The 13,629-nt window shown below is 44.9% G+C and overlaps 1 protein-coding gene across 2 annotated transcripts in view; it reads left to right on the forward strand.

Moving 5' to 3' along the window:
* AMOTL1 (angiomotin like 1) overlaps window positions 1-13,629 on the forward strand; it is a 431,088-nt gene that overhangs the window by 351,368 nt on the left and 66,091 nt on the right. For both annotated transcript variants that reach the window (XM_078656975.1, XM_078656976.1), the window contains one exon: window positions 12,745-12,889. In XM_078656975.1, the coding sequence (XP_078513101.1) occupies window positions 12,745-12,889 (145 nt within the window). The remainder of the gene's footprint in view (window positions 1-12,744; window positions 12,890-13,629) is intronic.

Consider the following 13,629-nt stretch of genomic DNA (forward strand, 5'->3'; position numbering starts at 1 on the left):
TTAAGTCTCCTGTCAGGGATTGAACTGCTGAGGCGCTTTCCACAAAAACACATGAAACATGAAATAGGAAGGAGAAGTCCTCTTCTTCTTCAAGGAAGGTGGTCCACTCCAAGAACCGCTTGACGTCTCAATTTGTTCTTTGACACCAGGCTCTTACTAAAGAATAGGACGACATAATGCAGCCAGTTATGCTGGATTTGTTCAGGATGGTACCCTCTGGTGGTACCACTAGAGTGAGCCCTAGCCTAATTATGCAGGCTTGGTGACTTAGAGGAAAAAAAATGGGGTAGAGCAACGCGCATGCGCCAAACAACGGATAGAAAAATGAACACACTTGACCCCGGCGCCATTAGAATATGCAGCATGGAGCTCGCGTAAGCGGTTTACACAACTAACAAGGTGAGCGTTCACAGCACCAGCATTTGCTAAAGCTAGTCGCGTCTTACAAGTTTAGTATAACCGGTAAAAAAGCATGCAAGCGAGTGAGCGGCCAGGAACCGATAACATGATAGTGCGTAGTTAAACGGTATACGAACACCGGTGCACGAGTTCAATAGTAGCGTTACATTGTATCATTGAACGCCTAACACATATTGAGTCAAGTTTGTAAAAGGTTTTATGGGGCAGCGGTTCCACGTGGTAATAAGCATTGAACTATGTAGCGCATGTTTGAAACGTAACGCAGTTAACTACAACGGAGGATGGTAATGTTAAATATTGTGAATCATATGGAATAATGCAGGCTAAAGCAAGTTTTGTTTTGTTTAATTAACTTACAGATTTCCCTGATGAAGGTGCCTAGATGCACCGAAATGCATTGGACATGATTAATTTGGGAACCAAACAAATGACGTTACATGAAAAATTGAATATGTGAACTTTTCGACAAATGTGGATTATGATGAAGAAATAAATTCACATATACATAATTACAACGAAGTTACGTTTGTATTGTTTAGAGCTGGTGATCCAGCAATTTTCTTGTGCCCGGGGTGAGAGGACTATGTTGTAATAGTCCTGCGACCATTGGATTATTCGAGTACACTCAGGGAGGAAAGTGATACCCATGGAGCACGGATAACTCAGTTAAACCCATAGACTGTGCACATCCCAGATTTTGAAGTGACAAAAAAGGTCCTTCTCAGATCCCCATGATTTCTGCATGTAGTTACTGGGCTCAACATATGGCACCACGGTATGTGAATACTGTTCATTGATGCACCTGAAAGCTATCGGGAAGCCAAGGTATTTTGGACAAGACCAGCTGAAGTATTCCCCTTTCATCTTCAGTTAAGTCTCCTGTCAGGGATTGAACTGCTGAGGCGCTTTCCACAAAAACACATGAAACATGAAATAGGAAGGAGAAGTCCTCTTCTTCTTCTTCAAGGAAGGTGGTCCACTCCAAGAACCGCTTGACGTCTCAATTTGTTCTTTGACACCAGGCTCTTACTAAAGAATAGGACGACATAATGCAGCCAGTTATGCTGGATTTGTTCAGGATGGTACCCTCTGGTGGTACCACTAGAGTGAGCCCTAGCCTAATTATGCAGGCTTGGTGACTTAGAACCATGGAAGCACCTATTGACTCCTCGTCTCCAGCCCCAGTGCCTAAGAAGAAGTTGAAGCCTGCCAAAGCACTGTCACCTTCGACATTGACGGTGCCCTCTAAGCCAACAAGGTGATGCCATCACAGCCAGCTGATATTATTTGACTGCCAAACGGTCTTTGCCTATTTTAAAGATGTGCCCTTGGCACAGCCCCTTCCCAGTCCTTAGCCTTGTTATGGTGAGAAAACTGAATCCAGTCCCAAACCTCTTTCTATGCCTGATGAGGATTATGGCCACTCAAAAGATTGACGTGGAGACTGATCTCCCCCTCTCCTGTATAACACTAATGCTGCCATATATCTTGATTTACAGAATGCAAGTGGCCTGTATATCTCTTACCCCTCTGGCTTTCTTCAGAGGAAGTTGTGTCATTCACTATGGCGGTACAAAAAGCAGCAGCCCTCTGCTCAGGCAAAATTTACCATTTTGATGGAAATGTTGCAAGCGTCCTTCAGAGTTATGGAGCCCTTGCCCCCTCCAGCGAGGCACTTCTGAAAAATGTTTTTGTTGCGCGGTAGAAAACTTAAATGGGCCCAGCAGTCCATAGACAAATAGGCCAATGACATAAACCTGCTCCAGGTGACTCGACATTTATGTCTGCACTTCTTTTACCAGACATTTTTGTGGGCCAATTTTCTTCCTCAGAAACTGAACCCAAATGTCTTTCCTATGGCACCATCTGATAGAAACAAAATAATCGGACTCTACGGGCGTTAAAGTCTTTGCTCTGGCAACCTCCACCTTCATATGGTGAGTACCACTGACCACCTGGACTGCTATACCCATGCCCTATGTGAAATGGCAAAATGTATTAATTAACTAACTAAACCACATTCATTTTCCTACCTGGTCAACAGTGGGTTGGAAGCATCCAACCAAATCCTGAAGTGTTGACTGGACTCCGTGGACACCATGTCCCAGTGAGTGGACACAGCTGTCACCCTTCATTGCCATGCATGGTTGGGTTTCTCTAGCTTCTCAGAAGATGTCCAAATTACACTCATGGACGTGCCCTTCTGGCTGTTCAGAGAGAACAGTTACTTCTACTTGGAGGGCTTCAAAAATAGCAAAGCTGTTGTTCACTCCCTAGACCTGGCCTCTTCATCAAGGCAATTGAACATTTCGAGGCTATCCCAGGACATGATCCTCATGGCAGTACCAACCTTCTCTGCTGATACAATCACTTCAAAAGATGAATGGCTCCTTTCAGGGCTGGGGTGTGTCAAAGGGACTCCCATCACCAGCAGCATATCCTATCCGCACCATTCTCTACCGGTTCAGCTACGTCAAAACCTCTCTGACCCCATCCTACCCTTTCACCATCAACTTCTGGTGGGGGTGGTCTCCCACTTTTCTGCCAAGTGGGTCATCCAACTAATCCACAAGGGTTTTACCCATCTCTTTTTCTCCCCCCCTGGTCTGTCCAACCTCCACTAGGATGTGATCTTCGGCACACACCTCGATTTTGGAGGTAAAAGTCCTGGAGCCGTAGAGCTAGTACCTCTGGAAGAAAGAGGCAATCATTTTACTCACTTTACTTCAAGTCAAAGGGAAGGTACTCCCGATTCTCTGGTAGTCCATATGGCTAGGAAGATAGAGAAATCACAGAGTGCAGGTGACGCACCCCTCCAGAACGGGAGAGGAACAAACTTGATGCTGCTGGCAAGCGTGGAGTCAAGCTATCCTGGCTGAAGACGGCTGATAGCCAGAAATCGGTCCTAGGATGCTTGATTCTGGTCCAGGAAAGACATGGTTTGGCAGTTCGGTCTGGACTGTTCCCATGAGGCACAGGGTCAAGACTGATATGCATATGGCCTTGTCTGAACTGGGGTGGCTTGGTGAGCAAAATAATGATGGATTAAACCCAGATCTGTGACTGGGGGTGAATGTTTTGCCATTGTGCAACATTCCGTCCATCATCTTGTGGCCCATTGCCAACTCCGTGGAATTACACTTCTGGTATAATCACACCCAGTGGGACCAGATGGGGGATCTTATCCAAAATCTCACAGGGCAACACCGCAAGCGGGGGCAAGAGTTGGTAACGGAGGGGAATTTTATCTCCAACACCAACATCCTGTGCGGTCTGGATGCCGCAGACGTGCATCCCTGCCAAGTGCCATGCAGTAGGGGTCAGACTAATGCATTTCATTGCTTGTTCCTTCATACCCACACTGAAATGCATTAGTTTCGCAATAAACCCTTTCTCATTGCTTTCGGTTCAAGGATAAGCTCAAATGGTATATCGCGGGGAGGACCCTATGATCAGGGTCCGCTATGAACCTTGTAGTTCCTCCCTTCAAGAGAACAACCTGGGGTGGGAAGAGCTTCTTTAGTACCACAGCTTGGACCTGGAATAGCCTACCCTTGGAACTCAAAGCTGCTTCCTAGCTATCTATTTTTAGAAAAGCGTGGAAAACCTGGCTCTTTTTTCAGGATTAGGAGCGGTATTTGTCCCGTAAGGTATCAAGAGTTTCTACAAGGTTAACCAATTCTGTAGCCTTACCCGTCTCTTTAGTGCCAAGACACCCCTGGGCAGGAGTTTGCGTTTTTTTCAAATTTCTTATTCATTCCTTGCTCAAGGCTCTCTTAGGCTGTGCATTTAAAGTCTGTGTAAGCTCATAGCTTAAAATGCTGCGTACATCCAGCGGTCACAGAGATCAGGTTCAAAGAAAAGTGAGATTCCAATGGGCGTGCATAGGGTTTGTTGTGATAATGTGTGACTGGAACCTTACACAAGCCCCCTCATAGCTTGGTGTTTTGTGATAGGGCCTACAACACTTAAGTAAAAAAATCAAAACACAGACTTTCTCTCAATGGTGCTGCTCGGCGACATGTTAAATATTCACTGCCTGTGACACAGAGAGTAGTGACCCTAATTGGATAATGAGACAAGTGGGAGAGAGACGTTCCTTCTCCTTCACATGAAGTAGCAACTTGCCTGGAAAGAGAGTTGTTGCCACATTTGTGCTCCAGAGATTCAAAACTGAAAGCCAAACTCAGTTCTAATATACAGGAAGTTTGACATTAATAAAGCCCTAATAAACTGTCAATATGACATTACATGTCCATTATCTCGCATATGTCTTAAATAATCGGAGATATTGTTCACTATTTTCCACAGTAGAATGTTGTTAACATGGTGCTTTAAGGGGGCTACTACTCATTGTAGCACATCAGTCTGTGTGAGCTAGCTATCTTCTTTACAGTTGGCATTTCCTTTGATAATCTGCTGCATTCTGGGAACTGTAGTCTTAGTTAGCTTCTACTGAAAACAAGCATTTACAATGCAATGGTTTCGCCTTTGGAAAAGTTAGAGCTATTGGCATTGTAAATGACAAAATTTGTATTTATGTGTTGGTTTTGAAAACAGATAAATAAATGGCATTGTCATTTACATTGCCATGTGCTTAATCTCTCGCAAATGTGAGACCTATTGTGCGGTCTACGTCCATAATATCAGGACATGATACAACTATTGTTGACTTTAGGGCAAGTCCTCAAGAGGTACCAGAATAAGAAATTACAATGTCTGTGTACTTTGGATGAATACCTTTTATAGAACATTATTGTGTCTCATTGTTATAAAATGCTATAGACCCCTTAAGGTATTGTCTACACTTTCCCTTTTCAGTGCCACCAATGAAAGCAGCCACTCGCACCCCATCCTTCAACATTTCTCATGGGAAATGGGAACTGACAGACTTGTCTTAACTCCCTGCCACCTACTGTTTGGGATGCCAACTTGGGGATGTGCAGGCCGTGTAGAAAGATGGGAGTGCGTTTTTCGGTGTCCACAAGTAGCAAGTGTCCACAGGCAAACTGCAGCACATCAGGTAAAGGAAGGTGGCATTGTTTCTCTCTCCGAAAGAGGGCAGTTTTATCAGCTGGGCATAAAGCAACAATGCAGTACTTGGAGAGGACAAGTGGTCTTGACAGTTGGCCCCTTGTTGCTTGCCAGGCTAGAGTGCTTCCCACTTACTCCAAAGTAGATCTCAAAACATTAATAACTGAATATATAGGTGCCCCGAGGTCATTGTCACCAGTTTGCAGCCAACTACCAAATTTGACTATGAATGCAAATCTACCTTTATGTGCATCCTGGACGTGGAAGTTTTGTTTCCCACCCACAGCTTAACACAATCCGAGCCAATGGCCAGAACTTGGCACCAGCTGTTATTTCCGGATGCTCTGACTATTACAATGGTGATTTGCAGTATCCTTCGATTATTATTTGCAGTTCAGCAATAATCGTGTCCAAAACGGATGTCATCAGATCAAGAAGAAATTGAAAAGCTGTGACCACCTTAATTGGGCCACATGATGCACAGTTGGTACTCTACTGATGCTACTTCGGGTCCACTGGCCATCGCCAGGAACTCAATCACCTCCAGCTCGTTTGGGTTACAGCTGGCTCGGGAAAGGAGAGTCTGAATGACTAGCTCTGACCTTGCCAACAATGCAGTACCATCGGTGTAACATCATAGCCAAAAACAAAGCAACGAGCTTCGGGCTGCGCCTCTACAACAGTCTTACACAGGTAGGTTTTCAGATAATGTACGTACAAATTGAAAGTGGTCGTCGAATTGGTGACGTTCCTAGCTAACGTGCAGGGTTCCACATCGTGAGCGTTAAAGGAGTCCCATTATACCCTTTTGCATGTATGATTTTGAGCAAAGAAGTTACTTTTTGACTTAGGAATGTGGGGTTACAATGTGATTTTTTTTTAGAAACGACAATAAGGCAGCACGTAAACATTATTGTGAATAGGGCTCAATTACGAAGCCCATGCAATTCCAAGCACTGAAAAAACATACCCCTGCCCCCGTCTACACTCGTATATGTGGTGGGGCAGCAAATTGTATCGGTACGCAGATACCCTGCGATCGCCTCCCGCAAATCGCAGTGGCTTTTCCATATAGCACGCTAGTAAGAGAAATACTCTGGACACTTGCATAAATGTCATGCATTCCATTATAAGCACCTCGCCGGCATAACCCAACGTTTTCACTTCCATTCAAAACTATTTTTTCAACAGAAAAACAAAACGACACAAGCGGCATCTGGCATCTTCCATCGGCATGGAAGCCAAACACGAGCCTTTCGAACACATATTAACTCAGCCCTCTCATGAAACACTGTGACGCATTACAAATCCCCAACATGGTGCACTGTGCATCGCGCGCTCACCGTTACGCAAGGTGTGCTGCATTCACGCGGCCACATAGAATGTATTTCCCTCAAATCACTTTGCTAATCATTTAAATACGCTTCCGAAGTTGGGAATGCAGAGATAATGAGGAGAGCGACCGCAATTAGCTCCTGCCCGTCAACTGTCACTCAGGACAAGCCCCCCGTGGCCCTGCCGTGCTGCGTACACACTCCTACCTTTGCCGACAGTCATGGTGGGCAGCTTTCAGGATGTGCAAGCGGCAGCGTCGGTCAAACGCAGCAAATGCCTGCAGAGTCAGCCCGCTCCTCCTCTAAAAGATGACTCTGCTCGTGGCACCGGCGACAAGTGCCGCCGCCCTCCGCCAAAATAAAAGTCCACGCGCAGCAGGCTCATCGGAGCCGCAGCCCTGGTACCAACGGCCGTCACACTCCAGCCCCGAGCTTTCGGCTCAGATGTGGTATTTTAACGAGGCGCACTTGCTGTATGTTAAGAAAGCTTGCCTAGCGTTGGCTTTGCTTGTGTATTGTATATACTACTCTAGAGAATGTGCGATTTCAGAGAGAACATAGGAAACGTAAAGAAACTTCAACAACAAGAATAGAACAAGTCAGGTCCCGGCCGGCCAGCCAATCACAGCGCGGCCCGGGGAATGACGTCACGGAGTGTCCCGGGCCGGCAGCCAATGACAGCGCGGCCCAGGACAAAGGGGCAGGACTTAAAAAAAGACAGAGAAACGCCCCCGAATCGCGTTTTCGCGAGAAAGCGTGATTGACAGCCTCTGTCTCCCAATGGCTAGCCTCCATTTATGGAGCTAGCCAATGGGAGACAGAGGCGGAACCAAAGCCCATATGTAGGATCATGAGATTTCGCCGTGGGGGGAGCAACTGCTACGCAATTGCAACGCCCAGGGCGAAACCTAAAAATGAGCACGCCTGATTTCGGTTTATCAAACATCAGGAATGGGCTCACGGTGTCCTGGCAACAGGCAACCATAAACATGCCTTAACTGAGCCTCAAATTACCTACAATTCTAACACAATATTGGTCAAAGACCATTGTCACAGGTTTGCTAGCATTAACCCCTTCCACGCTCATGACGAGCTGGGCTCGTCATGAGGTAGCCTCCTCGCACGCTCATGACGAGCCCAGCTCGTCATGAAACATGGGAATGATCAAATCCCAGCACAGGAGGGGAAAATGCATAGCATCGATCTGGTTAAATGAAGTAGCTCTCTACTTTAGTATGTACTGATCAAAAAAAGTCTAACCCCAGTGGCAGTAACTGTCCCAATATTAGCCATAGATCTGTGGCTATACATTCGGAGCTCAAAGTGTAAGCTATGCCTCTTGAAGATGTTCACAGATTCGAATTATGGCAAAGATTGTTCCTTTACTGGCTATGAATAGTTGAGTAGGCTTCAACTGTGCAAAGCTCATCCCTACTGGCATCAAGTAAGGATACCTAGTGGGCTACTGAAAGGACACGGCATTATGTACCACTTTATTAGGCATTTCAGGAACATGAGTGTGGTTTTAAGGACATTTTAAACTATCACATTGCAAAAAATGTGGGGGTAATTTCTAAAGTTTCTCTTATTCATAAACTTCTATGCCTTGCTCTACTTATGATCGTGTCACTCACAGTGTCACCTATAAGGCATTGAAATGTCACACATAAATACACTGAAATCAGGCAAATGTCACACATGTGTACACAGAAACCTTGGCAGCTATAAACACGGCTGCTTCCGGCATTAATTCCAGCCTCCTTCTCCGCTGCCATCCATGAATACATATCTCAGGTTTTAATCCGGAGGTAAAAAAAACACCTTCTTAATGTACCCTTTGATGGCAAGCATCTTTTCGGCCCTCAGGTTGGCTAGATGCTCGAAAAAATCAAGAAGGACAAGGATACATCTAAGGCCATGGATGCCCTACTGACTCCCAGAGCCCCTGGCTCATTTCAATGCCCACAGTACAGTGGCATAGCCAAGACAGTTGCCACACCTGAGACTTCCACCAGACCACAGTAGAATGCCCCTTCATGGGATTACTACAGGGGAGTGTACAGAGGGAGCATTGGTAAGGGTAGAGGCAAAGGGACAGCTCCTAAAGGGGCCACTGCCCCAAAACAGTGATGCTCTTCGCCTTCCCTCTAACCATCCAACACCTGTCGGGGGCAAGGTGCAGAGGTTTCTTAACTCACAAGGAGGCAATTGCCCCTGACTGATGGGTTCTAGACATCATATGCGAGGGGTATTATTTAGAACTCACCCAATCACCACCCTACACCCCCCCCCCACACCCACAGAACACCAGGATCTGCTACAAGAGGAAATGCACGCACTACTTGCCAAAGTGGCCATGGAACCAGAGCAACTACAGCATTGTGGCAAAGAGGTGTACTTCCTGTACTTTGTCATTCCCAAGAAAGATGGCTTCCCCATGCCTATACTTGGCCTCCAGCCCCCCAACAGATACATCTTGTTGGAACACTTCCAAATGGTCACTCTTCGGGATGTCATCCCTCTGTGGCGGCAAGGTGGCTTCATGACCCCCCTCGAATTAAAGGACTCCTACTTCCATATTCCCATTCCTCCCACCCATAGAAGATTCCTGTGGTTTGTGGAAGCCTGCCAAGGTGCTGTCACCTTCAAACTGACTGCGCCCTCTAAGCCAATAAGGTGGTACCTTTCAAAGTCAGCTGTTATTATTTGACTGGCAAACAAAATGTCACCGTATATTTTAAAGATGTACACTTGGCACAGCACCTTCCTGGTATATAGCCTTGCTAAGGTGAAAAAACGGAATCCAGTCCCAAACCTTTTACTATGCCTGATGAGGATTATGATCACACGAAAGACTTTGACTTGGAGACTGATATTCTCCTTCTCCTGTATAACACTAATGCTGTCATATATCTTGGTTTACAAAATGCAAGTGGCTTATTTGTCTCTTACCCCTTTGGCTTCCTTCAGAGGAAGTAGGTCATTTTCTATGGTGGCACAAAAAGCAGCAGCCCTCTGCGGAGGCACAATCTAACATTTTGATGGAAATGTTGCAACCATCCTTTGAGAGTTGCGGAACCCCTATTCCCATTCGGTGAGGCTCTTCTGGAAAAATGTTTGGTTGTGTGGGAGAATTTTTTTTTTTGCCCCAGCAGTCCATAGACAAATAGCCAGATCTGCCCCAGGTGACTCTACATTTGACGGCACACCATTTACAGTATTATCAATTCAAGGTGCTGCCCTTTGGTGTCACCACAGCCCCCAAAGGCCTCACCAAGTGTGTAGCCATGGTAGCCACACACTTCAGGTGGGGTGGCATCCACGTGTTCCCTTACTTTGAATACTGGCTGATCAAGAGCGCCATACTGCAGCAATGTCAGGCACACACTCCGACAACCTTAAACCTTCGCCGGTTGGGCTTTATGATAAATATAGCTAAATACCACCGTCAGCCACTTCAGGTACAACCCTTCTTTGGGGCTACTCTAGACTCAAGGGAGGGGATGCCATGAATTGAAGCAGTTTGTGCTATGTTGCCTTCCAAAACATATCAATCCCCTCACACCGACAATACAAGACATTGTCTGTTACCTCCTTCACCTTTAACAGTCTCCTCCATTTGGCTTCTTTGGCTGCCTACCTACAGAATAGGCAGCACACTTCACTTTTCAGAATACAAGGCTTTAAGGCCTTTATTGAAGGCCTTAAGCAGGTTATCCTACCCTGTACGCCTCCTGCACAGGTGTGGAATATTAACATTGTCCTAACCAGGCTCATGGGCCTTCCTTTTGAGCCCCTTTACTCCTGCAACTTCAGTTTCTATCATGGAAGATAGCCTTCTTTGTAACAATGACTTCCCTCAGTGAGGTACACGCTCTCACCTTACAGGAGCCTTTCCTCCAAGTCCATCCAGATACGGTGCTCCTTAGAACCAACCCCAAATTTTTCCCCAGGGTGGTCTCTAGTTTTCATCTCAATCAAACAATTGAGTTGCGAGTTTTCTTTCCGCATCCAGAGTCTGTAGCGGAACACGTCTTGCGTTCCGTAGATATCAAAAGAGCGCTACTAATGTATTATATGGCTAGAACAAGACCATTTCTTAAAATACAACTCTATGGGCCAGATGTATGAAGCATTTTGTGTTCACAAACGGCCCTATTTGCATAATCGGTCCGTTTGTGACCGGAAAAATGCTTCTCCTGATGTACTACAGGCAAAATGTGTTTCAGTAATTTCTTGGTACTGATTCACATTTATATTTGCAACTCGGTATTTGGAAGGGGCGTGCTATGGGCTTCCTTTCCAAATACCGAATCGGTATAGTTTGTAGTACTGTTTTGTGACCGAATTCCGGTTGTAAAACAGTAATACTTTACCACCATTTAAAAAGTGGTGCTAACCCATCCGTAAATGGGAAGGGTTCCCTTTGGGACCCCTTCCCCTTTAAGAATGTTGAAAAAACATTTTTAAGAGCTGAAAGTGGTCCCAAGGACTACTACCTACACTTAAAAAATGAAACTTAAACATTTCATTTTTTCTTTTTAAATGAATTCCCATTTTCCTTTAAGGAAAACGTGCAGCATTTTTTTTTTATATTGATTTATTTGGAAGCAATCACAGACATGGTGGTCTGCTGACTGCAGCAGACCACCATCCCTGGGATGGCAATAAATTCTAGTGCGTCGCAAATTGCCACCTACCTCATTAATATGCACGAGGAAGGTCTATTTGCGACCCTTTACGAATCACTTAAGAAACTCTGAAGAGTTTCATACATTAGGAATAGTGATTTCCTGATTGCGATTATCAGGAAATCACGATTAGTATATCGCTATTCCTAATCTTCATACACTGGCGTTTAGTGTCCTCCTCCAAACCACATAAAGTGTGTGCTATTTAAAAAAGCAGATATTGCTCGTTGGCTTGCCAAGTGTATCCAAACTTGCTATGCTAGAGCTAATAGATCCCTACCTGTCCCTTTCAGACCATATTCCGCATGCAAGAAAGGGGTTCTAGGGCCTTCTTAGAGAACATACTACTAGCTGACTTCTGTAAAGCAGCTATTTGGTCCACTCCTCTCACTTTTACTTAACATTACTGTGTGGATGTCCTAGCTAGGCAACAAGCTAGAGTTGGCCAAGCTGCTTTGCCCACAATATTTCAATCTACTGGAACAGTTTCAGGCTGAGGACACTTAGCATGTCTTACAATGATTTAAACAATGGTCTATTACAGTACCAAATCTCGGGGCTCCGTATTGTGGCCTCATGCGCAGCCCTAGTAAACATCAAGACCAAATTTCAGCACCAGTGGACTCCACCCACCAAGGGCGCTACTGATCCCTCAAGAACATGTATATGTGAGGTGGCCAGCCAAAGTAAAAATCAAGGGGCCCTTCAACAAATTTAGCAGGATTTCGGATTATGCCACTGGATGAGTCCAAAAGTATATGGTTTTGCCCCGGTATATATGCTTCTCTGTCCAACATCGCATGTAATCACCTACTGACTCGTCATCCGAAATTGACTTCATCGCATTCTCTAATTTCTGTCTGTAGTCTTTAAACCCAAGATCCATTCATTAGGAAATCACATATTTTCTGCTTATACCCATGAATATGTTTAAATAGCAAATTGGATATGTAGTCTACCTGTCGGAGTTCATGCAAGGATATTCGCTGCACTGGATCTAGACACTTTTTGCTTCCCATAAGACCGGAAAAAAAGCAATGCATAGTAGCAATGGTTCTCAAATGACCAGGAAGTTGCTTTGAAGTTGGTCATCGGCTGATTGTTGCCTGCACTCCTTTTTTGATGAATTGTAAAATGTTAAGTTTTTTTTATAAGAATGGGGGGGTGGATTGAGGTGAAGGGGAGGATGGAAATTGTTGGTAACTCTTCAGTATAATTTTTGATTGTTATTAATTTCCATCTTAATAACGTTGCATGTCTTTTAGTTTGAAATGGAAATTCAGAGGATCTCCGAAGCTTACGAAAGCCTGGTCAAGTCCACCACCAAGAGAGAAGCTCTGGACAAGGCTATGAGGAACAAGCTAGAAGGAGAAATTAGGAGGCTGCACGATTTCAACCGCGACCTCAGAGGTAAAGTTGTCACATGCCTGAATATGAAGCCTCTCCAAACTGCCTGGCAAGTTGGTAGGGGTTTGGTGATTTTTTTTTTCTCCAAATTTACAGTGTCCAGTAAAAGTAATTGATCTCTCTTAAGTAGTGCAGATTATCAAACATTTCAAAATGAATAATTGATGCATAACCACCATCTTCTACTTGATTACCCTTTGGAATTAGCACAAGCCTTCTTACTTTGCAGAGTATTTAATATTTCCTGTGGCAGTGCTTAATTTGAGCCAGTGGTTTCCGGTGCTCGGCACCGTCACTTATTTGTCAACACCAGCACTTGTGACACTCTGCCACAAGGTGGCGCTTTCTAGTTTAGAAAGCACTACAACAGTTAATTAATAATTCAGTATACATTAAAAATTACAATTACCTGCTGCCCAGGCCATTCTTCAAGCTTTTGGGTCCTGGAATAGTTGGTTAGTAGTTGAATTTGTTACTGTCATTGGCAACAGTGACAGAAGCAACGTGTGGTGCAAGCTGCAGCAGCCTCCCCACGGGCCCGGGCACTTATTTGTTTACAAATTAAGCACTGTCCTGTGGTGCTTCATTTATTGCTGCTGACTACACAGGGACATGTAGAATTGTAACAAAGGCAATTTTCTTGTGGACAAGTGGAGTAAAAATGTTAAGTCCATCTGGGCCAATCAGATTAGAGAGCCTTTCAGCCGTTCAGTTTGTAGGTGTTCTTGAACCTGCTTTTTTGT

The sequence above is a fragment of the Lissotriton helveticus genome, chromosome 8 (assembly GCF_964261635.1).
Source record: "Lissotriton helveticus chromosome 8, aLisHel1.1, whole genome shotgun sequence".
In the NCBI taxonomy this organism is placed as follows: Eukaryota; Metazoa; Chordata; class Amphibia; order Caudata; family Salamandridae; genus Lissotriton; species Lissotriton helveticus.